Source organism: Gigantopelta aegis, chromosome 6 (assembly GCF_016097555.1).
Source record: "Gigantopelta aegis isolate Gae_Host chromosome 6, Gae_host_genome, whole genome shotgun sequence".
NCBI classification, from domain to species: Eukaryota; Metazoa; Mollusca; class Gastropoda; order Neomphalida; family Peltospiridae; genus Gigantopelta; species Gigantopelta aegis.
Genome location: NC_054704.1, coordinates 12842068 through 12867226, shown reverse-complemented (window position 1 = coordinate 12867226; position 25159 = coordinate 12842068). Strand labels below are relative to the sequence as shown.

At 38.0% G+C, this 25159-nt stretch overlaps 1 protein-coding gene across 2 annotated transcripts in view; it reads left to right on the top strand.

Moving 5' to 3' along the window:
* The first annotated feature begins 542 nt into the window (after positions 1 to 542).
* The window catches only part of LOC121375253 (rho guanine nucleotide exchange factor 17-like), a 131599-nt gene continuing 106982 nt past the window's right edge, over positions 543 to 25159 (top strand). For both annotated transcript variants that reach the window (XM_041502589.1, XM_041502588.1), the window contains exon 1: positions 543 to 2409. In XM_041502589.1, the coding sequence (XP_041358523.1) occupies positions 649 to 2409 (1761 nt within the window). In that variant the 5' untranslated portion in view covers positions 543 to 648. The remainder of the gene's footprint in view (positions 2410 to 25159) is intronic.

The window sequence follows — 25159 nt, the reverse complement described above, 5'->3', positions numbered from 1 at the left end:
TTAGGGTTGAAGCTATACCAAATTATTAAATTCTTGGATGTCACATCCATTATACCAAGTTTTAAGATTGGGGAATTGCTGGCTAGTCTGGATATACCAAATGACACTGACTTATTTTCAATTGCAGTAATTATTTGTTTAATTATTTTCATTTGCATTTCAGATGAAATACTAGAGATGTTTGAAACTCAAGGTGGAGTTAAAAACTATCAACCTCAAGATGTCATGGAACTATTTTCTAAGTTGGATTTTACATGTGTCTCATTTAACCAAAATGTGAACTGAGGATCATGAAAAATTGCATTTTTCTTCAGTTCTTTCTATTTTCTTATTCTCTTTGTCTGTTTCCTATAAGTTCTTTTCATCACAACTAAACTGGAGAGGTTTTCAGCAATAAATTGTTAATGTACATTTTCTTTTGTTTTTGAATACAAATTGTCACTGCTTTCTACCCATGAATCCTCAGTGTGTATTATTATTACCATGGAAGAAAAAGCTAACGATGAAGACTTGCCCAAAATATCGATTCCAAAGTCGAGCTCATTTTCACCAAAAATTACACGTCCAAAGTTGCCATCTTTCTCTGGTGGGCGCTCAACTAGCCCCAGGGCAAAGACTGACCCCGGGCGTGGTGACATTAAATCTATCATGGAGGATATTATGAACCTGAACAAAGTGGACTTTCCCAAAACATATGGCCGTCCTCGTGGCTTGAGATCATCCCCAAGTCATAGTAAATCACAGTCCACGAATAGTTCACCATCTGCATCACCTAGTCTAGGAGACTCGCATACCAAGGAGGAATCTGCTTCGCCCTTCTCGCGAAATCGCAGTCGGAGTCTGAAACAGCTGACAAACAAGTTGAAGACTGGAAAGTACAGCACTGATAATCAGCAAACCAACATTCCGGAAGGGTCTGAACAAACTGATCCTGTCCCCGATGTGAATGTCACTGACGTGGATGCTCGGTCCCGAGAATCTAGTCCTGAGGAAACAGCTTCTGAAGTTGTCATCAGTGAGGAAGATGCTGACCATCAAACCAAAGAGTCTAGTCCTAGGGTGGATACCCCTCAACATTCTGTTGACAGAGAATTGGAGGCCATTCACAGTGAAAGTTCGTCTGAACCATGCAGGCAGGAATCATTAGATAGTCTGGATCACGAGCAGACTCCAGAGAGCGATGGTGCAGAAGACCATGGCAGTGATATTAAGACAAGTCATGAATATGTGACATTGAACATTGACAGACAAGCTGAGGATGAGGGTGTTGAAGAGGGTGACACACCCTCCCCGATTGTAAGCACGTTCACTTACCACCCCATTGGAAGGAATTCACCGTTCTTGAAACTGGCATCTACATGCCCAAAGAGAAGAACAGGCATTACAACATTGGCTACACTTGGCCGTGTTCAGCAGCTTTATGGGAAAAATGAGGAAGGAAAGACTGAAGATGCATCTGGAAAGAGATTTCAGCGTCGTGATGGTACTCAGGCTAAAGGAAATCAGAAGATGTCACCTGTTCGATTTATAACTCATCCGCCCCACAGAAAGGCATCATTCCGGGAAGATGGCTCTATGGACAGCAATGGATTTGGTGCTTTGAAGGCTTCATCTGCTGATAGTGATGATGAGCAGAAACTAAGTCAGCTTTCCCTGACAGACAGTCAGTACTGTCCCAGTGAGGGAATGGAAGACTCGTACCAGGAGGTTGTTGACAGTGTTATAGGAGAGCATGCCGACCCTGAAAAACAGGACAGGAAAAATGGTAAATCATTAAAGCATAAGTCTAAGAGTGACCCAAGTGGTGACAAGACTCGTGACCTGGGTGACTTCCCAAAGGTCAATGAATCTTCTCAGTCCCACAGTGCTCCTCTGCTTTCTAAAGATGGCGATGAGGCAAGCTCTGATGAGGATGATGGAGATGAAGCCAAACCCAAATCTCACTCAGAAAATATTCTATCAAGTGGCAGCAATATAGATGAAAACACAGCGGAACAGGGTATAGATGATGATGAGCTGGATCAGTCAGAAAATGAAACCAGTAATTTACTGAGTCCATCATCAGCACACAGTATTGTTTTCTCCTCTGCTCCCACTACACCACAAGATAACTTGCCATTAGGCATAACAGAACATTCAGAGAGACTCCTAAGTGTGCCCACTCCTCGGAAACCTATTCTTCGCAGCGCTAGCTCGGCTAGTGTGTTGACGCGAAAAGCGTATGGATCTACCAGTAAGGATAAGGATGCTATTCGGAAGTACAGTATCACGACTGACGAGAAACCGGCAACACTGTCTCCAGATTTCTCTCCCCTTGGTGACTCCGGATTGGCTACGAGTATGCCTGTTGTGTGGAAGGACAGGATTGGCAGATCCGAGTCCCCAGAGAGAGACCCTTCATTTATTAAAGTAAGATTTTTTTGTTTTTATTAAATTATTTCATAAAGGTACATGAAGTGTCCATGGGAATAAGGCGTAACGTTACATTTTAAAATTTAAAGTTTAAAACTGCAATCATGGGATATTTATACCTAAGAAAGTGTAATTTACCAACAATGTTTAATAGCCTACCATAATTATAGGTTTTTTATTGTGACACACACGGCCGTTAATGTACTGACTATCTGTTTGGACATCATAGGTTATTCGCTTGAACCCTTCACATGAATGTGTGCAGCATTCAGCGTTTATCAACACTGGTCCATTAACTGAACTTGATGAAAGTTTGTTTTGTGTAACGACACCACTAGAGCATGTTGATTTATTAATCATTGGTTATTGGATGTCAAACATATGGTCATAGAGATGAAACATGCTACATTTTTCTATTAGTAGCAAGGGGTCTTTTATATGCACCATCCCACAGACAGGATAGCACATACAATGGCCTTTGACATACCAGCTGTGGTGCACTGGCTAGAGCGAGTAGCCCAATAAGCCCACTGACGGGGATCAATCCTAGCACTGGATGATGCTAAACCATTGGGAATGGTCAAATAATGTCTTCATGTGATATAGTTTGTAGTTTTTAATATACAGATGGAAGAAAATACAAGAGCACAATTATTGTGGATCAGATTTAATTCACTATTATTAGTCTAATTAATGTCAAATATAATGTTGGATTGAATGTCTGTAAAATGGGATTGGAGAGAGAGAGAGAGTGAGTGAGAGAGAGAGACAGAGAGAGCAATCGTGATCCCTGATTTTTTGCAATCGAGAGAGAGAGAGAAAAAAAAAAATCGTGATCCCTAATTTTTTGCAATCGATAAATGTGATTTGAAAGACCTCCACCGATTACGGTTTCTTGGTTTGATTTGATTTAAAACAAAAATTCTTTCCTACCAACCCTATTTATTTCAAGGATAAAACCTGAAACATATTTTTTTAGGTCTAATATGATTAACTTCCTGACACTGGATGCCGGTTTTGGTAGCTGTTTATTATTACTGTTTAAATGTAATCCATCATTATATTTATACTGTCCAATCAGTTTTTAATAATATCACACATGGGGTTGAATTTCAATAATATTAACTTCCTGGATTAGGATGCAGGTTTTGCTAGTTATCACAGGGCTCGAATTAAGAATTTGTGTCCCATGGCAATTTAAATACAAAATTGCCGTGGGTGAAACGCCCACTGATGGCAATTTAAAGTCTACCTATGGCATATGAAAAAAGAGACTTTTGCCGCAAACAAATAAGATTACTAATATACTAATGCTATATACTGGTAGCTAATGTACACCAGGTGTAAACATTTTGCCATCATTGAGGAGCTTTACTGATGGCACTTTTGTGTCGTTGGTGATGCTCCTGACCTACGGCATTTTATATCTCAACGATGGCAATTACCGTCAGTGCCATCCTTACGTTTATGCCCTGCTATCACTGTTTGTTGTTACTATTTATGGGGCAGGATGTAGCCCAGTGGTAAAAGCGCTCGCTCGATGTGTGGTCGGTTTGGGATCGATCCCCGTTGGTGGGCCCATTGGGCTATTTCTCGTTCCAGCCAGTGCACCATGACTGGTATATCAAAGGCCGTGGTATGTACTACCCTGTCTGTGGTATGGTGCATATAAAAGATCCCTTGCTGCTAATCGAAAAGAGTAGCCCATGAAGTGGCGACAGCGGGTTTCCTCTCTCAATATCTGTGTGGTCCTTAAACTTTGTCTGACGCCATATAACCGTAAATAAAATGTGTTGAGTGCGTCGTTAAATAAAACATTTTATTTTTTTTATTTTACTATTTATGTGATCTTTTATTTCTTTCCATCAGTATATTAATACTGTCTAATGAGATTTTCATAATACCACACATGGAACTGCTGCAGCAATTCTCAAGATATATAAATACATGTTTGTACTCACTGTTATGGTTGCTAGGTTTTGTGGATATAAATACTCTGAGGTTTCTTATCTGTGACTGGAAACAGCATTCAAATCTTCATACAATTTATTATGATATATGTTACTGTTAACCTTTGAATATCATTTTTAATGTGCAAAACAAAAACTGTGCTTTTCTGCATGTTCCTCGTCAGCAGGAAAATGGTCACTCTAGTAAAACAGGAAATATACAATGTCATAGCAGTGACTGTGATTTATATATATTTATATTTATATTATATAGGGCTGAATTAACAAAGCCTGTTTTTCTAAACGCAGGTGTTTAAGCATAATAAATATATAAAGTTACAGGATTTGTAAATTCGACCCATAATTTTTAAGTGGCAGTAGGTAGATACCTTTAATTTGATTATGTAACCCTTGCATTTAATTATTTAGTTTACAACTTGTATGTACTGTTCTAACTGTACTAGAACTTGGTAGAAGACGCCATTTAGATGATGTAAAAGATCTGCCGACTCGTATATTGTATGATCTTTACTGGACATAACAACATTAGGAGCCTGAGCATATTGAGTTTGTGTCAGAAGCTTTCCTACAGTTTAAGTGATGGTTTGTTTGATATTTACACTGACTGGATTACACATACATTCTCCAATTGACATGCACTTGTAGGTCAGTAGACACAGGACCAATTGATTACCGGTTAAGTAACAGGCTCACAGGAATCATATCTGGAGTGTGGTGGGCACAATCTCTAATGCGAAGGCTAGTCTCTTGTGTTTTATGTTGGGTTGGGTGGGGAGGCGGCACACAAACCAGATTTTAATTTTTATTTATAGTTGTACATTTTCATCCTTGAATGGGGGTGGGGGGGGGGGGGGGGATGGGCACAGGCATAGGCTCTGGTTCCTAAAGTTCTGAGTTAGCAAATTATTTCCCTTTCTGTATACTACAGCAGGCATCGCAATAAGCATTGTGTCTGGTAACCCATTTACAAGTTACCACAAAATATAGCCTGATAACCTATAGGTTACCACTACTATATAGACTGTTTTCCGGTACTTCTACGTTTAAATTAAATGTTCCTGTAAACTACGCGGGACACATCTAGTTGATGCTGCTAAAACGCAGACGTTCTGAAATTGTATCGGAAATGCGGAAGTCCGGAATGCATTGCCTGATTTACGTTCGGAAGTGAAACTACTGTTCGTTGAATTTTTTGTTACATGTGGTAACCTCCCGGTAACCTGAACGACCGTTCTCGACTTATTTCAATGCCTGCTACAGGTAGTACTTGTATTTTTTATTTCTTGTTAATTATGTTTTCTAGTTTTTCTCATATTTCATTATTTTTAGTTGTCTTTATATCTAAAATATTCATTGAACTTTTCAAATAGAAATATATCTCTTTTGACTCAATTTATTTGAGTTGTTCTTACTTTGAAATAAAGGGCAAAGGATCATCACTTTGTTATACAGGTCTACATACACTAGATCAATACAAATCTATTTTGGTGTACGGCATTCTTCAACTGAATAAACTTTTTCTAAATTGGCAGTAGGACAGAATCTAATCATGTTAATATTATACTTTTATGACAGGTTTATATCCATCAAAAAGTCTAAAAGTGAAAGAAAGATTGAAAGTAATATGATCACATAACAAATAACTTTAAAGTCCAGAAATGTGGCAACCAGACCAAGATTCACAATTTGTTGTTCAGTCCTTAAAATACAGATCACTTTGTGACAGCGATTTAGTGCAGATAATAACAAAGTAAATACCCCATTTATGATAAAAAAAAATTGCTTTTGCAAATCAATTTTGCAACTGCATTTGTAGCAGCATTGCAGATTGCCACCATAGATTTTGAGGGCAGATTGTTCCCATACACATATGTGTATGTATTGTAGATGTGCTTATGCATTGTGCCAAAAACTAACTTGTGCTGGCCTAATGGAAACAAAACAAAATCTATGGCCCAAGATTACTTGCAGGGTTATGTTTTGTGGACAGTGTAAACACTGCAGTTTGCGGCTTCTTGCATCTGCGATGTGCACGGTGTGCAGTCTGACAGGGGTGCTTGCGGTGTGCAATCAATGGGTCTATGTAATATTTACTCCCTGACATTTTCTGACGTCTGTGTCATGGTGCACCCACCTAACAGACAGGTGGCGAGAATGAGCATGGGGTGTACAGGACTTGTGTGTACACTGGAAGATGGGGAACCGTCACTTAGCACTTGTTCTCCGCAGAGAAATCATCGATTATTAGCATCTTCCAAGATGATGCTATTTTACAGTGTTGTCTGTCCCACATGTTAACTGTGGAAAAGAATTCTTAAAAGCTGGAAACTTTACCTTGTACTAATAGTCTTAATATAACTAGAACCGGGCCTTGCTGTTTAAGAGGAGCTATGATCACTATTGTTCTTGATTGCTCCCTTGAGATTAATTCAAAGAGTAATTTGTAGAATAGTACTAGTACCGGGCCTTGCTGTTTAAGAGGAGCTATGATCACTATTGTTCTTGATCGCTCCCTTGAGATTAATTCAAAGAGTAATTTGTAGAATAGTACTAGAACCGGGCCTTGCTGTTTAAGAGGAGCTATGATCACTATTGTTCTTGATCGCTCCCTTGAGATTAATTCAAAGAGTAATTTGTAGAATAGTACTAGTACCGGGCCTTGTTATTTAAAGGGAGCTGTGATCACTGTTGTTCTTGATCGCTCCCTTGAGATTAATTCAAAGAGTAATTTGTAGAATAGTACTAGTACCGGGCCTTGTTATTTAAAGGGAGCTATGATCACTCTTGCTCCTGATCACTCCCCTGAGATTAATTCAAAGAGAGTAATTTGTAGTATAGTACTATTACCAGTCCTTGCCTTTTAAAGGAAGCCTTCATTCTTGCTCCTCATCAATCCCCTGGGCGGGACGTAACCCAGTGGTAAAGCGTTTGCTTGCTACGTGGTCAGTCTGGGATTGATCCCTGTCGGTGGGCCCACTGGGCTATTTCTCGCTTCAGCCAGTCCACCACGACTGGTATATCAAAGGCTGTGGTATGTGTTATCCTGTCTGTGGGATGGTGCAGATGAAAGATCCCTTGCTACTAATAGAAAAGATTAGCCCATGAAGTGGCGACAGCGGGTTTCCTCTCTCAATATATGTGTGGGCCTTAACCATATGTCCGATGCCATATAACCATAAATAAAATGTGTTGAGTGTGTCGTTAAATAAAACATTTACTTCCTTCCTTCATCAATCTCCTGTGATTAGTTCAAGGGGAGTAAGTTTTTTAGCTTTTGTTAGCATGTGAATTTTTTTTGTACAGTACTGTCATTAACAGTTATTTTGATCTAATTAAAAGTAATATTTCAGTGGTTTTTAGGGGAAATATATTTAGGTCAGCATGTTTATACTTAATTTGGGTGTGATTATTTTGGGCATATATATATTTAGGTCAGCATGTTTATACTTAATTTGGGTGTGATTATTTTGGGCATATATATATATTTAGGTCAGCATGTTTATACTTAATTTGGCTGTGATTATTTTGGGCATATATATATTTAGGTCAGCATGTTTATACTTAATTTGGGTGTGATTATTTTGGGCATATATATATATTTAGGTCAGCATGTTTATACTTAATTTGGCTGTGATTATTTTGGGCATATATATATTTAGGTCAGCATGTTTATACTTAATTTGGGTGTGATTATTTTGGGCATATATATATTTAGGTCAGCATGTTTATACTTAATTTGGCTGTGATTATTTTGGGCATATATATATATTTTGGGCACAATGTTTATCGCCTCGACTTTGATGCAATCTAAAGCCCTGGGTGTCAAAATACTATCTTAAATGGCTCCCTATAATCTGAATTAGGGGGGAAATTAATCACTTCCCTAAATTTTGGTTTCACAGCAAGGTCTGTAGTACATCAGTATTGGTAAAAGATTACTTTCTGTCAATACTGGGGTAGGATGTGCATCTCAATAGTACCTAGTAGAGTATACTTTTCTCTTTCTATCATATTTAGTGGACCCCAATACTGGCCCATAAAAAGCCATGATATTTACTGTCATGAGTATTGAAAAGTCAATGTAAATGCAGCTTGAATCATTTTGTTCTTTAACATATTTTCTATACAGGATTTATTATCAAACCAAACAGAAAGAAATACAGTCATGGAAAATGGAGAGGGTACTTATGAGCATTACAATTTAGGGAAGTGTATGGTCTTAATGGTACAAAATGCTACATGGGAGGGAGGTATTAAAATGCCAGATTTTGCATTGAGATGTTGAATAGTCCTAACTAGCTAGGTAGTTTAAGATGTTCTGAATTTATCATAACACAAATATTCCTTTTAATAAGTAAGAAATAGCATGTTACTTCTCTTATGTTGTGCACTAAGTTTTAGATCTACCACACATACAATGTTGATCAGTATACATTGATTAAAGGACCGGCCTCGGTGGTGTCGTGGTAACTTAGGCCATCGGTCTACAGGCTGGTAGCTATTGGGTTCGGCTCCCAGTCGAGGCATGGGATTTTTAATCCAGATACCAACTCCAAACCCTGGCAAGGCTCAGTGGGTAGGTGTAAACCACTTGCACTTACCAGTGATCCATAACTGGTTCAACAAAGGCCATGGTTTGTGCTATCCTACCCGTGGGAAGCGCAAATAAAATATCCCTTTCTGCCTGTCATAAAATAGTAGCCTATGTGGCAACAGCAGGTTTCCTCTGAAAAAACAGTGTCAGAATGACCATATGTTTGACATCCATTAGCCGATGATAAGATAAAAAATCAATGTGCTCTAGTGGCGTAACTGGGGGTTGTAACCATTTACTTAATTTCCTAATATTAAATACATGTACATACTGAAGTTCTCTGCAACACACATATATATCTATATATAAAGATCACCAAATGTAGCTAAGCTGTTTAGATTGCTTGTCATAAATACATGTACTGGTATGCGTTTGGTGTTGATGAGTTCACGGCTTATTTTAGAACACAAATATATAAGTATGTTGTTTTATCTCTATGATCCAGATGGCTGGCAACCTCTGGTACGATGCCGGCTGAAGGCGGTCTGACTTTGTTGCTCGCTCATTATGTGGCATATATGTGCATGTGTGTAACTGTTGAGTCACCAACACTGCCAACATAGTTTGTTTCCACCTCATCGGTTCTTTCTGTAACTACTGTACGTACATATGGACTTGGTTTTTAATTACACTTAAATCTTTCTTTGACTATTGTACATACATATGGACTTGGTTTTTAATTATGTACACTTATCTTTCTTTAACTACTGTACGTACATATGGACTTGGTTTTTAATTATGTACACTTATCTTTCTTTAACTACTGTACGTACATATGGACTTGGTTTTTAATTACACTTAAATCTTTCGTTGACTACTGTACGTACGTATGGACTTGGTTTTTAATTATACTTAATTTTTCCTGTTTGTCCATACATGACTAAATATATAGCTAGGTGTTTTGCCAAGACTGTTGTCAAAGGTTAATTTTATAGTAAAATGATTAACTATGAGCTTCACAGTTTAAATACATTTTACAGTGTTCTCCAACTTTTATGCGACCAGGTTGGCGGACATGTGGCCGAAGTCCACGGGGGGGGGGGGGGGGGTGTGTTCGCTCGTGAGGGGTTCGCCCCCTCTCGCACTGGAAATTGTTTAAAATCTTAAGTCACAAAAGGTGCTTTTTTTCTGGCATTTAATAGTCGATTTAAATAAAGTTAACCATAATCTATCTCATGATGTGCCGCACCGGCACCGGTCACGCTGAAGTAGTAGGGCCTAGATGATTATAGGCCTAAATGTGTGCAGCCAGTGGGCTAATCTCACCCGGAAATTTTTGAAAATAAAAGCTCATATAGATGCGATTTCCTGGCATCTGGGGATAGTATTTTGCCGTCTTTCATTGCATAAAATATTATTCTCGATTTATGGTTTTCAACATGCCAACAGCCAGCAATAGACAATTCCCTTGCATGAAATTTGCCCGGACCCTTGTCAATTACTCGCAAGGACTAAGATTTACTAAAAATCATAATATGCAAATTGCCAATGATGAAGTGACGGGCGGCTGTCTGTCAAAAATTACTGCTTGCTGATTGGATTAGAGTAGCCAAGCTGTTGAGAGGCAATCTACATTGCACCGCTGAGATTGTGCCGCTTGTATTGAAGGGACACACCCTAGTTACAGCTAGTTGTTAACCATTACGGCGTTGTTTTTCGCTATTAAGCCCATTTTTTCACAAATAAAATTGCACTTTACTTACCGTTTATTATTTAGAATATACATTTCCATTCACCTGAAGTGTTTTTTGGTAATCCTGGTAATCCTGGTTTTTGTAATTCCACAAAATACATTTTTCGTATTTCTTGAGCAGACAAGGTCTAATCTATTTTTAGACGGGATATTTCCATTTCAATGTCACAGACGTTGGTATACCACGTGACTGTTATCATTTTGGTTCGGTTTGTTTTCTCGTGCATGGTTCGCGCAATCAACATCCGATTTGTTGTTGTTCATTTGTGAGATTTTTCTTCACAGTTCATGAACATTTTCAGTAACAATAAAGTTCAGACAAGTAAGTGTCTCAATACAAAACGTTACAAACCCTTAAAACCAATAATTTTGCTAAGTCTTACGATATCTGGAGAGGGGATACAACCAGGACAGAACAGTTGGAACATGTCCAGCAGAGGTGAAAAGAACGCACCCCAAGTCTGTGAAATTTGTCGTGACGTAGGCATTGTTGTGCTTCGAGCGACATCTACCGGTGACATTAGAATACTAACTTTCAAAATTATTTCAAGCAATTGGGACATGGGGATTCCCATGGTATTTATCGATATAAAACCTGCTTTTTCACTCCATTTGATAAAAAACGTGATTTAAGTGTGTTACAGGTTTGTAGATTAACCAAATTATAATTTATTTTCGCTGGATGGAACTAGGGTGTGCGGCTTTAACGACTCCCGCTTTATCACTGCTGGATACTGGGGAGGCCCGGTTTTAATTTTGTTCGACACGTGGACATTTTGCGACCGGTATATCGGTGATTTTACCACTTGAAATTTATAGCAGGGATCCAGTCAGATTCGTTCTTACAAATGTGTTGAATTAGAATATTTTTATTATATACTCCAAGTCCAAGTACAGGCTAAATATAGTGATAGGTGAATAGAACTGATGGAAGTTTTTTTCGTCATAGCGGACTGATTTTCGACTTGGCGGCATTTTTTATCAGCTTGGCGGACCCGTCTGTGAAAATCTTCAGCTTGGCTGCGCAAATTCTCAGCTTGGCGGGTGTACAAGCCGCTTACTGGGGTTGGAGAACACTGAAATTTTACTGTATGTACTTTGTATTTCCAATATTGAATGATTTAAAAGTGTTATTCCTACATGTACTTTTGCTTTCATGTAGGCCTTTGGTAAGTGACACAAAGTGTCTTACAAAATACCTAAGCAGAATGTTCCAAACTTTATTTGAAAACAATGTTACATTGTTATTCATATGTTATATCATTCTTAATAATTTCCTGTTTGTCAGACATAACGATGAAAAAAATTGAGGGAGATTGAAATCTCAATTATTCCCCTAATAGATTACAAGGAGCCATTGAAGATATGACCATATTGAGCATTGATTTTTAATCCTTTTGTATTATTATTTGTTTTTTAAAGGTGCTAAAAATTACTTCTTTTGAACTACATGTAGTTAAGGGAGTGATGGGGAGCCAGAGTGATAGCTCCCCTCATTTCATTTCATTTCACCTTATTTTCATGCTTATTTCCAATTAATGTTCAAGCACACTGTCCTGGGCACACACCTCAGCTATCTGGGCTATCTATCCAGGACAGTAGGTTAGTTGTTAGTTGCTTAGTGGTTAGTGAAAAAGAAGACGGTGTAGTGACCTTACACCTACCCACTGAGCTCTGAGTTGGAGCCGGTACTGGGCTGCGAACCATGTACCTACCAGCCTGTAGTTCGATGGCTTAACCACGGTGCCACCAAGGTCGGTGGCTCCCCTCAAACAGCTACACGGCTACAGATGGGGGAATTGCATGATTTTGTCACTTTTGAAGGAGGTTAATTCTTGATCCTTTTTCCTTTAGGGGGTGGGATTTAGCTCAGTCGGTTGAGTGCTCGCTTGAGGTGTTTTTTCTCGTTCCAACCAGTGCACCACAACTGGACAAAGGCCGTGGTATGTGCTTTCCTGTCTCTGGGAAAGTGCATATAAAAGATCCCTTGCTGCATTAAGAAAATGTAGCGAGTTTCCTCTATTGACTACGAGACCAAATGTTTAACATCCAGTAGCCGATGATTAATAATCAATGTGCTCTAGAGGTGTCGTTAAACAAAACAAACTTTCTTTTTTTTTCCTTTAGCTAACAAAAACAATTTTAATGCAGGATTTTCATTTTTTTTTTTTTTATAAAATTGAAATAGCATTTTCTAGCCTTTATTGGAAATGAAATATATATCTATGTAATGTGATCTCTAGATATTTTGACTACAATGTGGCAGAACATTTAAGTGTTAGGTTTTTTACTTTACTTTATTATGAAGTTAACCTATAACATTTGGAGTTTCACAAATGAGTATAAATTTAGCCGATGTCTTTAGCTTTATGGTGATTTTATTATGAAATATTTTTTTCCTATATTTATTGATTCTCAGTTTGTATTTGGTAGCAAGTTGTTTTTGAAGAATGACAGGTTAAGCAGAGAAACCCTATAGTCTATGCATACCATCACGAGGTGTAAAGTTAGCAGTTAGCAGATGGCTTAGCTTGTTAGCGAATCTCTCATAAAATATATATTCCATATTAAACCTCAGTTTGTACCTGTATTTGGTGACTTAGTACAGAATGACCGGCCTTGGTGGCGTCGTGGTTAGGCCATCAGTCTACAGGCTGGTAGGTACTGGGTTTGGATCCCAGTCGAGGCATGGGATTTTTAATCCAGATACCGACTCCAAACCCTGAGTGAGTGCTCCGCAAGGCTCAGTGGGTAGGTGTAAACCACTTGAACCGACCAGTGATCCATAACTGGTTCAACAAAGGCCATGGTTTGTGCTATCCTGCCTGTGGGAAGTGCAAATAAAAGATCCCTTGCTGCCTGTCGTAAAAGAGTAGCTTATGTGGCGACAGCAGATTTCCTCTAAAAAAAAAACCAGTGTCAGAATGACCATATGTTTGACGTCCAATAGCCGATGATAAGATAAAAAATCAGTGTGCTCTAGTGGCGTCGTTAAATAAAATAAACTTTACTTTATTTTTTAGTACAAAATGTACCTGTATTTTGTGACTTGGTGAACAACAAGTTAACTGGTCAAGTCCATCAAATCTGTACATGCCATCATGGACAGTAAAGTTGGCAGATGGCTTTGCTTTTTGGTGAATCTGTTATAAAATATATTTTCTCCATATTGAACCTCAGTTGGTACAGGTCTGTATTTGGTATCCAAGTAAATGACATGCTAAACAGCAACGTCCATCTAATTTTTACATGCCATCATGGACAGAAAAGTTACCTTCTTAATGATTTTATTATGAAATATGTTTTCCACGTTGAAGCACAGTCTATGATGATTTACCCCAGTTTGTACCTGTATTTGGTGACTTAGTGAAAGACTGGTTAAGCAGTAAAGTCGTGTAATCTGTACATGCCATCATGGAGTGTAAAGTTAGCAGACGGCTTACCTGTGCGTCTGCTGAGAAGCAGGTCTACCACAGCTTACTCCACTGACCTGCTTTGTTTGTGGTCGGTCAGCTCCATCACACAGGTTCATTAGGCCACTGCCACATTCCAGGTCAAACCCAGGCTCACACATTCTGGACCTCTTTAAGACTCACATCACTTAAATATGCATGTTGTTACATTTAGGACTTACTGCAGTAGTAGTCAGATTAGCTAATACAGAATTTGGAAAACGAATTATTTGATTAAATTAAAAAATTCTGGGCTTTTCAGTGATTTAAAACAATAGCAACATCCCTCCAAAAAAATACCGGCCTCGGTGGCGTCGTGGTTAGGCCATCGGTCTACAGGCTGGTAGGTAATGGGTTCGGATCCCAGTCGAGGCATGGGATTTTTAATCCAGATACCAACTCCAAACCCTGAGTGAGTGCTCCGCAAGGCTCAATGGGTAGGTGTAAACCACTTGCACCGACCAGTGATCCATAACTGGTTCAATAAAGGCCATGGTTTGTGCTATCCTGCCTGTGGGAAGCGCAAATAAAAGATCCCTTGCTGCTAATCGGAAAGAGTAGCCCATGTAGTGGCGACAGCGGGTTTCCTCTCAAAATCTGTGTGGTCCTTAACCACATGTCTGACGCCATATAACCGTAAATAAAATGTGTTGAGTGCGTCGTTAAATAAAACATTTCTTTATTTCTTTCCCTCCAAAAAACCCCCAACAAAACAAAAACAAAAACAAAAAACAAACAAAAAACCCCAAAACCAAACAAAGCAAAACAAAAACAACCCCAGATACCTGAAATTGTACCTGAATTTTTTTTTACCAAGCATTGTCCACTATTAGATATTGTTACCCCCAGTCTCCCCCTCCCCCCACCTCCCCCAAAAACAATCAAAATAAATAAATACAAAAAAATCATGCAAAGATTTAATAGTAGTTAGAAAGCCTGAAACCCTTTAACATTAAATTAAATAATATTAGTTTGTACGGCAATAATGAAAATAACAAGCTTTTGGTTTTAGGGGTAATGAAAAAAAAAAAAATGTTTTAGCAATTTGGCTATTTTGCTCTATAAATATATACCCAAAGACAAGTTTGTTTGACTCAAAGAAAATTTAACATAAACTTTATTGGTTAACTCATTAAGTAAAAAGCATAAAAAATAAAGACTTTTGAAAGAAAATTTATTTCAAATCTCTGATAGTTGAGGTTCAATATGGAATTGATGTCTGAAGAATAATGGTAAACCGTTTTTGAAGTCCCCTGCTGGCAAAGCACAGTGCCCAGTATTTCTTTCTCTTATAATGAAGAGAGCTGAGTGCCTGCCTCTTGAAGAGCTTTCTGCAGTCGAAGGTGTTTGTCCAGGCTAAATGAGTTTGCCCTCTGCTTGTAGACTCAACCTGTCAGTGCTGTTGGTTAGCTATAGGTCATTTACTATTATACAAGGTCACGTTACACAAATTTGCAGAGAAGATTGGGGGGAAAAAAATAACCATTAAGTGTTTAAGTGATTTTCCAAAAGAATCATTCACTGGGTGGTCTGTGGATTTTTATTACATGTTATAGTGTATGCAGGTTTCATTTAAGAACTGGCAGTTACATGTACATGCACAATCAATCACATGTTTTTATTGTACAAAAACACCCATGTCTGTTAACAGACCATGTAGGTCTGTTAACAGCTCACATTTATGTTTGTTATAAACTGTCTATGGGTATATTTAGTATGTTGTTGAGGTGAATGCCCTAATAACACACTACTACAAGCTAGCATTTCTCATTAATGTAGTTACGTGTCATTAGGTCACAACATATTTAAATTGTTGCTAAGAAACCATTTTAATAGCTGATGAAAATTACAATGAACAATGTACAGGGTATCATTAAACCAACCAACCAGTTATTCACATTTGGAATGAATTCCAAAGTAAATATTATATGAACCACCCACCCACCCATCCATCCGTCCATCCATCCATCCATCCATCCATCCATCCATCCATCCATCCATCCATCCATCCATCCATCCATTAATTCATTCATTTACTCATTTACTCATTCACTCACATTTAATTAAGACTTCAGTATAAGCATACTATTCTGAGACATAGCTCAGGTTTGTGATCTCTGATCTAGAATCAAATGTTTAATGACTTCACATGCTTACATTTTGTATGGCGTTGTCATGATGTTAAAATCTCAGACTGTTATAATCTTGAGTCTATAGATTCTAAAGGTTTTCTAAGCACCAGGCCTGGACAGTGGTTAGTGAGAGAGAAATCTGCGTACTAACCTTTTCAATAGGCTTTGCACTCACACTATTGGAAAGGTTAGTACCTAGTGACTGGGTTGGAGCCAGTACTGAGATAAAACAACACCCACCAGTCATAACCTCTGTGCCATGCATTGGTGTTCCGAACCAAGACCTAATTTCACAAAGTATCGTAAGCCTAGTTTTGCACCTAAACGTAAATCTACGACTAAACCATGATTCTTATTACTACTAACAGAACACTAATATAGTTTGAAGTACACATATTTTATTTTATTTTGTTCTTAAAATGCTCCCATCTTCTACAGTGATACAATTTTCTTCATGAAATAGATGCCAAACACAAATTAACATTTGACAGGTATAACTGTTAGTCGCAGACCTGAACTTACAATATTTTGTGAAATTGGCTCCAGAGCTCTTCATTACTTAGACTTGTCCGCAACAAGTGATTTTTGGGATATTCAGCTGACAATTATGTACTGTATATTAAAAGATATATATTATTTACTTATGACTTTAATGGTGTGACATGATTGGCACTTTTTGTTTAATTGTACCAGATCTAACTAATGAGAAACCCTTAAATGTTACCTGGCTCTTTCAACATAAAACTTTAGGTGGGATAAGCAACAAAAACGTTGCGTGGGACAAGCAACAGAAATTTTGGGTGGGACAAGCACATTTCAGATGGGACAAGTAAAAATGTAGAGTACATGTAGAGCCCTGTTCATAATGTATCTAGTAGTGATCGTACAGGTAAATTGAGGCTAACATCTGGTTTCATATTAATTTGATTTCCTTGCTTGTATATCCAGTTAATGTTCAAGCACACTACTCTGGACACACAGTTCAACTGAAAGCTAATTTATGGGTAGTTGTTAGTAGTTAAAGAGAATTCATTTACAGAATTTAACTGTCAGTAATGCTTGCCTGAGGTGCTTGCATTGCAGGATCGATCCACCTCGGTGGATCCATTCACCTGATTGTGTTTTTTCTCTCATTCCAACCACAACTGGTCAAAGGCCATGGTATATGCTTTCCTGTCTGTTGGAAAGTGCATATAAAAGATGGGAAAATGTAGCCGGTTTTCTCTGATGACTATATGTCAAAATTACCGAATGTTTGACATCCAATAGCCAATGATTAATTAATCAATATGCTCTAGTGGTGTCATTAAACAAAACAAACTTTGACTTTACCATAATGAACCAAGAAAATTATTTCTGAGTGGGAGGAGGTACGGAGATGTGAACTGAGTACCTACTAGCCTTAATGCCAGTGGTTTTAAGATACATGTATGTCACAGAGGCCAGTTCCTCTCAATAACTTAACATGTTTTATATCCAACCAGAGTCAGCTTAATTAAAAAGACCACTAGTTCTTCCTCTGGGAGGCAGCACCAGAATATAGAAGCTGTTTATAGACTCTTTTTTTTGGTTAAAACATGGAAAATCCTATGTAGATTAATGATGTCTGGATGAACATTTGTCAACACTGATATTTTGTTTGACATTTTCCGTTTCTCATTGGTATTGCATTTTTATTATTCTTGTAATTTGATGTATGATGATGTCATTTTGTGAATATAGAATAACATTACAGTATTACTGAAAACAGACTATAGTATATTGTGTACTTGAGGTAAAAATAAAAAGGAAGGAAATGTTTTATTTAATGATGCACTCAGCACATTTTATTTAGGGTTATATGGCATCAGACATGGTTAAGGACCACACACATATTGAGAAAGGAAACCCACTGTCACCACTTCATGGGCTACTCTTTTCGATTAGCAGCAAGGGATCTTTTATGTGCACCATCCCACAGACAGGATAGTACATACCACAGCCTTTGCTATACCAGTTGTGGAGCACTGGCTGGAGGTAAAAATAAAACACATATAGTTGAAGCTACATATTGTGGAAGTAGTCAATGCTTTTTTCGTTAAGTTCTTTGGAAGAATCATAACTGAATTACCCTTTGTAGTGCTCACTATTCAAAAGAGCTTTGCCGTCCACCTCCAGGCATCGTTTGCCATTGTGATTTATCTCTACATTTGCTTGGGATATAAACTGGCCTTTGACCAGTATAATGCAATACCAGTAACACATCAATCACAGCCAGCTTTACACTTCAGGGTATAACCCAAATATTTGTTGATTATAGTTGCTTTTGCCTTACCAATGACATGATCAGTCAATAGACATTAGCCAAAGCCTTGTCAACCACCCAATCATTGTCACATTAAAATCTTATTGATTTATTTCACACCCTTTAACTGGACAGGCGACTTGAAAACACTGGGGTCACAACAATACAATAAACATGGTATCCCACTGGTACATGTTGAAGAATTTGATGATGGGCTAGTAAAATACCATGGCATTACCATCTCTTATGCAGCTCAGTAATTGATACAATTATTTAAATGTTGGGAAGTCTATTCTTTGAATGTGTCTGGTGAAAAGATCTCATGGTAAATCTGTTATCGAGCTGGAGCCTGACAGTGAATGTGATGTAACTTAGTTATAGAGCTCTCACCTGAGGTGTTGTACATCCTGGGATCACCATTCTTACATGAACTCATGGAGTTAAAGTTTGTTTTGTTTAATGACACCACTATAGAACAGCCCATTGGGCTATCCTTCGTTCCAACCAATGTTCCACAACTGGTGTAACAAAGGCCATAGTATTTACTATCCTGTCTGTGGGATGGTGCATATAAAAGATCCCTTGCTGCTAATTGGAAAGAGTAGCCCATGAAGTGGCGACAGTGGGTTTCCTTTCTAATTATCTCTGTGGTCCTTAACCATATGTACAATGCCATATAACTGTAATTAAAATGTGTTGAGTATCGTTAAATAATTTAATTTCCTTCCTTCCACTTGAGAACATTGGATGTCAAACATTTGGTTATTGTGTCATGTAGTATTCAGAGATTTTTACTATTAGGGATCTGTTAATAGTGTTATATAACCGTTTCCACCTACAGTACAGCACATACCGTGGCCAACCATTGTACCATGGCATACATTTCAGCAATCCAGGCTGTCCTTCAAGAACAGGAGTTAGTGGTCAGTTGTTGTGTTCTTACACCTCACATCTGAGCCATAAAAAGTTCTTCTGAGTGAAAGCAGTTACTGAGATGTGAACCCAGTACCTACCAGCCTTAAGTCTGAAACAGCTTAACCACTGCATTGCTAAGGCCATTATTTCAATGTACCTAGGTCAGCCAGGACCATGTCATGTCAAACCTCCTGTTAAAACCAGCCACCAATCAACTGCTTACTGGAGTATGCAAGGTGAAATAACCAAGGGGAACATCAAAAGTATCTGTTTCTCATAGAATTAGAAGCTCTTTTCAGAGATAAATACTTGGAGAAGGAGTGATAGAGATCACTGCTTTGGCTAAACATCCCCAGGGCTGGCTGGCTGTGTGTGTGTGTGTGGATGCCCATTCATTTCCCTAGCAAGTGAGATCTCCTCTTTGGGTGTACCACAGCCACAAGACAGATACAGCTGGTCTCGTTACTCATTCACTTAATTACATGTACGTGTATTCACAGAGAACATACACAGTAGACACTGACTGTACAGTGAAACCTGTTATACAGCAGACACTGACAGATAGTACAGTGAAACCTGTTATACAGCAGACACTGACACATGGTACAGTGAAACCTGTTATACGGCAGACAATGACACAGTACAGTGAAACCTGTTATACAGCAGACACATAGTACAATGAAACCTGTTATACAGCAGACACATAGTACAGTGAAACCTGTTATACAGCAGACACTGACACATAGTACAGTAAAACCTGATATACAACAGGCACTGACACATAGTACAGTGAAACCTGTTATACAGCAGACACATAGTACAGTGAAACCTGTTATACAGCAGACACATAGTACAGTGAAACCTGTCATACAGCAGACACTGACACATAGTACAGTGAAACCTGTTATACAGCAGACACATAGTACAGTGAAACCTGTTATACAGCAGACACATAGTACAGTGAAACCTGTTAGACAGCAGACACTGACACATAGTACAGTGAAACCTGTTATACAGCAGACACAGACACATAGTACAGTGAAACCTGTTATACAGCAGACACTGACAGATAGTACAGTGAAACCTGTTATACAGCAGACACGGACACATAGTACAGTGAAACCTGTTATACAGCAGACACTGACAGATAGTACAGTAAAACCTGTTATACAGCAGACACTGACACATAGTACAGTGAAACCTGTTATACAGCAGACACTGGTAGATAGTACAGTGAAACCTGTTATACAGCAGACACTGGCAGATAATACAGTGAAACCTGTTATACAGCAGACACTGGCAGATAGTACAGTGAAACCTGTTATACAGCAGACACTGACAGTACAGTGCAACCTGTTATACAGTAGACACTGGCAGATAGTACAGTGAAACCTGTTATACAGGAGACACTGAAAGTACAGTGCAACCTGTTATACAGCAGACACTGGCAGATAGTACAGTGCAACCTGTTATACAGCAGACACTGAAAGTACAGTGCAACCTGTTATACAGCAGACACTGGCAGATAGTACAGTGCAACCTGTTATACAGCAGACACTGACAATACAGTGCAACCTGTTATACAGCAGACACTGGCAGATAGTACAGTGAAACCTGTTATACAGCAGACACTGGCAGATAGTACAGTGAAACCTGTTATACAGCAGACACTGGCAGATAGTACAGTGAAACCTGTTATACAGCAGACACTGGCAGATAGTACAGTAAACCTGTTATACAGCAGAAACTGACAGTACAGTGCAACCTGTTATACAGTAGACACTGGCAGATAGTACAGTGAAACCTGTTATACAGCAGACACTGACAGTACAGTGCAACCTGTTATACAGTAGACACTGGCAGATAGTACCAACAACTGCCCCAAAACTGATCTACCAAAGACATGTATGCTAGGTGCTGTCCTGTCTGTTGGAAAGTGTCTATAAAAGATCCAATACTGCACATTTCAGTAGTCCAGGTGTTGAAATAATCATGTGTTATAGCTTTAGTTTTAAGTTAAATGGCCTTAGTTTTAAAATGTGCTGATATGTCATTAAACAAATATTCACTTTCTTTCCCTTACAATAAATAATGTTTGCAGATGTTTGCTGTAATAAAATGTATGACATTCATATGAGAAGTTCTGTATTGCACACATGTTCATGCAATAACCGCTATGCAGTACACCATATGTTCTGTTTATGTTCCACTCGGTATTGGCTTGTATATGGAATATCTGCTACTTGCACTAGTTATGCTATCACGTCTGTGCTAAAGTACATACTGATGAATGAAAAAACATGCTTTGCTCTTAATAGAACATACATGTACAGGTACATGTACAGGTACATGTATGATAGTAGAATAAAGGATAACATGTTTGTTTTAACGATACCTCAACACATTTTAAATTACGATGTACTGCAGTCTGTTCAGATCTCTCATTTGCTATAATGAAAGGCTCAAACTTTAGAATTTATTACCTACGGCCGTTAAGTTTTTATCAAAGGCAAAACAGTGATAGAAATATGCAAAATGTTTTATTTGTCCACCAGACAAATACATCTAGAAAACTACTTGTATGCCAATATTTTCAGTTGTCCAAATAAATGGTTTATTTTATTTAAGTATCAGGATGATGTTTGTGATTGCTAAAAATGAAACTGCACTGAAATTTTTACTTGTCCACTGGTCAATAACCGAGGCACATTTTGCTTGTCCAAATAGATTTTCACTTGTCGGGACAAACGGACAGGTGCTTATTTTGAACACTGCAAAATGCTTACCTTATTTATGGCAATTTTGAGCCTGCCTACAGCCATTTTAAACCAGTAACTTTTGCAACAAATGTTAATTTGTTAATGTTAATTCTAAAATTTAAAACCAAAATTTATTGTTTCAACTGAAGGTTTAATTTTTATTCAGTGGCAAAATATTGCCATTGATAAAAGTCTCTGACCTATGGCATTTCATCTTGCAGCTACTGCAGGGCAATTGCCATCGGTGCCAGGGTTGAATTGGAGTTGTAATGTTGAGTGTGCTGAAGGTACAAAGTTCTGTATCTCACCACTGTTGTTCTTTAGATAGATGACATTAGCCTACTGGTACAAACATGTAGACATTACATCTAAGTTGACTTTTTACCATGTAGAAGAAGAGTAGGACCTATGACATCATTCAATAATACCCCCCCCCCCCAACCCCCCCCCAAAAAAAAAACAAAAAAACCAAACAAACCCAAACCCCCAAAACCAAGTTTACCACCTAGTTTGATAGTACCACTCTTTACTTAAGGGATCCAAAAAAGAAGCAATTCTGATTAAACCTCAGTATGCAGGCAACACATTACATGCTATGGCAATCAGTTCTAGATGCAGGAATCAACCCTGGTTTTACACCATTAATTATGGAGTTGGCCCCTCCCCTTTCAAAATGGCATAACCTAAGAGTAAAATCAATTTTGATTCTTCCAAGAAAAGAAAAAGAAAAGGGGCACTCTTTTCAATAAAACTAAACGCAATCCCTAAAGCGTAAAGTATCTTTAGTGCAATGGGGGTGTAGAAATGGAAAATATTTCACTAGCCTGTCAAACCAAAACCAACTAAAATATACTAGTGTTCCAGAATTTTTACTAGTCTGCCAGCCTATAGAACAATCTATTATTGTTTAACAATATTATAATATACACTGTTTCCACTTCAAATAATACAGTATTAACAGCTGTTCGTAAGTAATCAACATCATTTGGCAAACAAATTCAAGTCCCACACTTTGATTGAAAAATCTGTATAGATTTACAAAATTCAAGTGTTTAACAGAACTATCTATTCAAAACAAACCGGCAACATACTTTCAACGTAAACAAGCCATTTCTCGGAAGTATCAACTTTTCCGTCATCTATTGTCAATGCGGTACATATATTGTGTATGTCGTCATCATTCTGAACCATTAATTGAATAGTTTGGAATTTTGGCATGGCTGATGCAGAGTCGCAGATTTGATGTAAAATAAAAACAAAGAAAAAAGATTAGTCAATCAGAAAAAGACAGACTGCCCGTCGGACTGGTAGTTGCATTGTTTAACTCATCCAGCAGAATGTTTACTCATATTTGGCGAGCAGGCTAGTACTTTCTGCACCCCTAAGCAACATTCATTTTTTCTTTCTGCAACAAAAAAAGTAGTTTTACACAGGTAGGGAGCATTTTGTTTTTAATATCATGATTAGCGAAATTTCGAGTCAGTTCAAAATTGATTAGCAACTACTATTTAATGTTTTTAATTTGTGTAGCGATCTCTGAAGCTTGTGTAGCGAATTGCGTCGTAATACTGAACAAAATGTTTCCTGATAGGCACTATTGGTTTTGGAAAAAATAATTTGTGTTTGATCTCATTATGACAAAATGCCAGTATTTGTGTAGGTATAGCACTGTTTTTAGAAAGCACGTTACAAAGATCTCCAGTTTCCAAGCATACATGTACAAATGGTACACACCGCGTGTTAGTGTTGGCACCTGAGCAGTGCTGACTTGCAAAGTGATTACAGCCCCAGGCTACAGTTGCTCTTTGAAATTAGGGGAGGGTCTTCGACAAATTGCATAATGAAGGGCCATTCCTCAGGTACAGTCATTATCAAAGTTTACAGTGTGAACTCTGCTGACCCCATTTGTCTCGCAGGAAAACGCCTTTGGTCTGGTGCAAGGGAAGCTAGAGATTCTTTGATTTTGGTCCTAAAATGCATGAATCTGTTGATGAATAAATGTAACTGCAATCTATTCACAGATAGTTCTGCCAAGCCAGATCTGTTACCGTGTGCTGAGGACTGCCAAATCTAAATGGCACGTGTTTCCTGCAAACAAACCAAAAAAAAAGTAAAATAGGAGATACTTTCCTCATTTAGTCTTTATGTTGGATGGTCGTAATGTACTGGTATATACTGGTAGACAAGTTTGATGATGATCATTTCTCTTCCTTTTAGACTGATTGAAGACTAAGTTGTAACAACACTTACATGTAAACATGTCTTAAACACAAACCAGTATGCACCTGAGTGCATTCGACGTTATCACTGCTGATCTTGTAAAAATAAATGGAGTTTAGAGAAAAACTTAAAATGCCACTGTTTATGTGCATGTGCAGATAAAATGTATGTGAGTGCTTTTTGTGTGTCTCCTTCAAAGATCATGATCACTATTAAAAATAGACAATGTGCTTGTAGAAAACTAGACATGATTAACTGTTAATTAGCTAATTAGGCTGAACAGTTATTTGTACATTGTACTAGGTATTTGGGTTTTTAAAAATTATTTTTTATTATTGTATTATTTTTCGTAATTTATAAGTAGTAAAACCTGTCTAAACTAGACCCCAAACAAACTGGAATCCTGTTAAAACTGGCCAAGTTTCATTGTCCCCAATTTTCTAAATTTCTAGCATGCGACTCCCTAAACACCAGATCCTGTCTAAATTGGATAAATATTAGGGCTGCAACATGATTGGGTTTAGACATGTTTCACTATGTATACAGTTAAACCCTTCTAAACCAGCCCCTCTGTTAACCGGAATTCCGTCAAAACCAGACATTTATCATGGTCCCTGTTTAAATATAGGTACATGCAGAACAAAACCTCTCTAAACTGAATAACCCTTAAAACTGGACTTTTTACTTGGTCCTGTGGGTGTGAACAAGTGTATTTTTATAATTATATG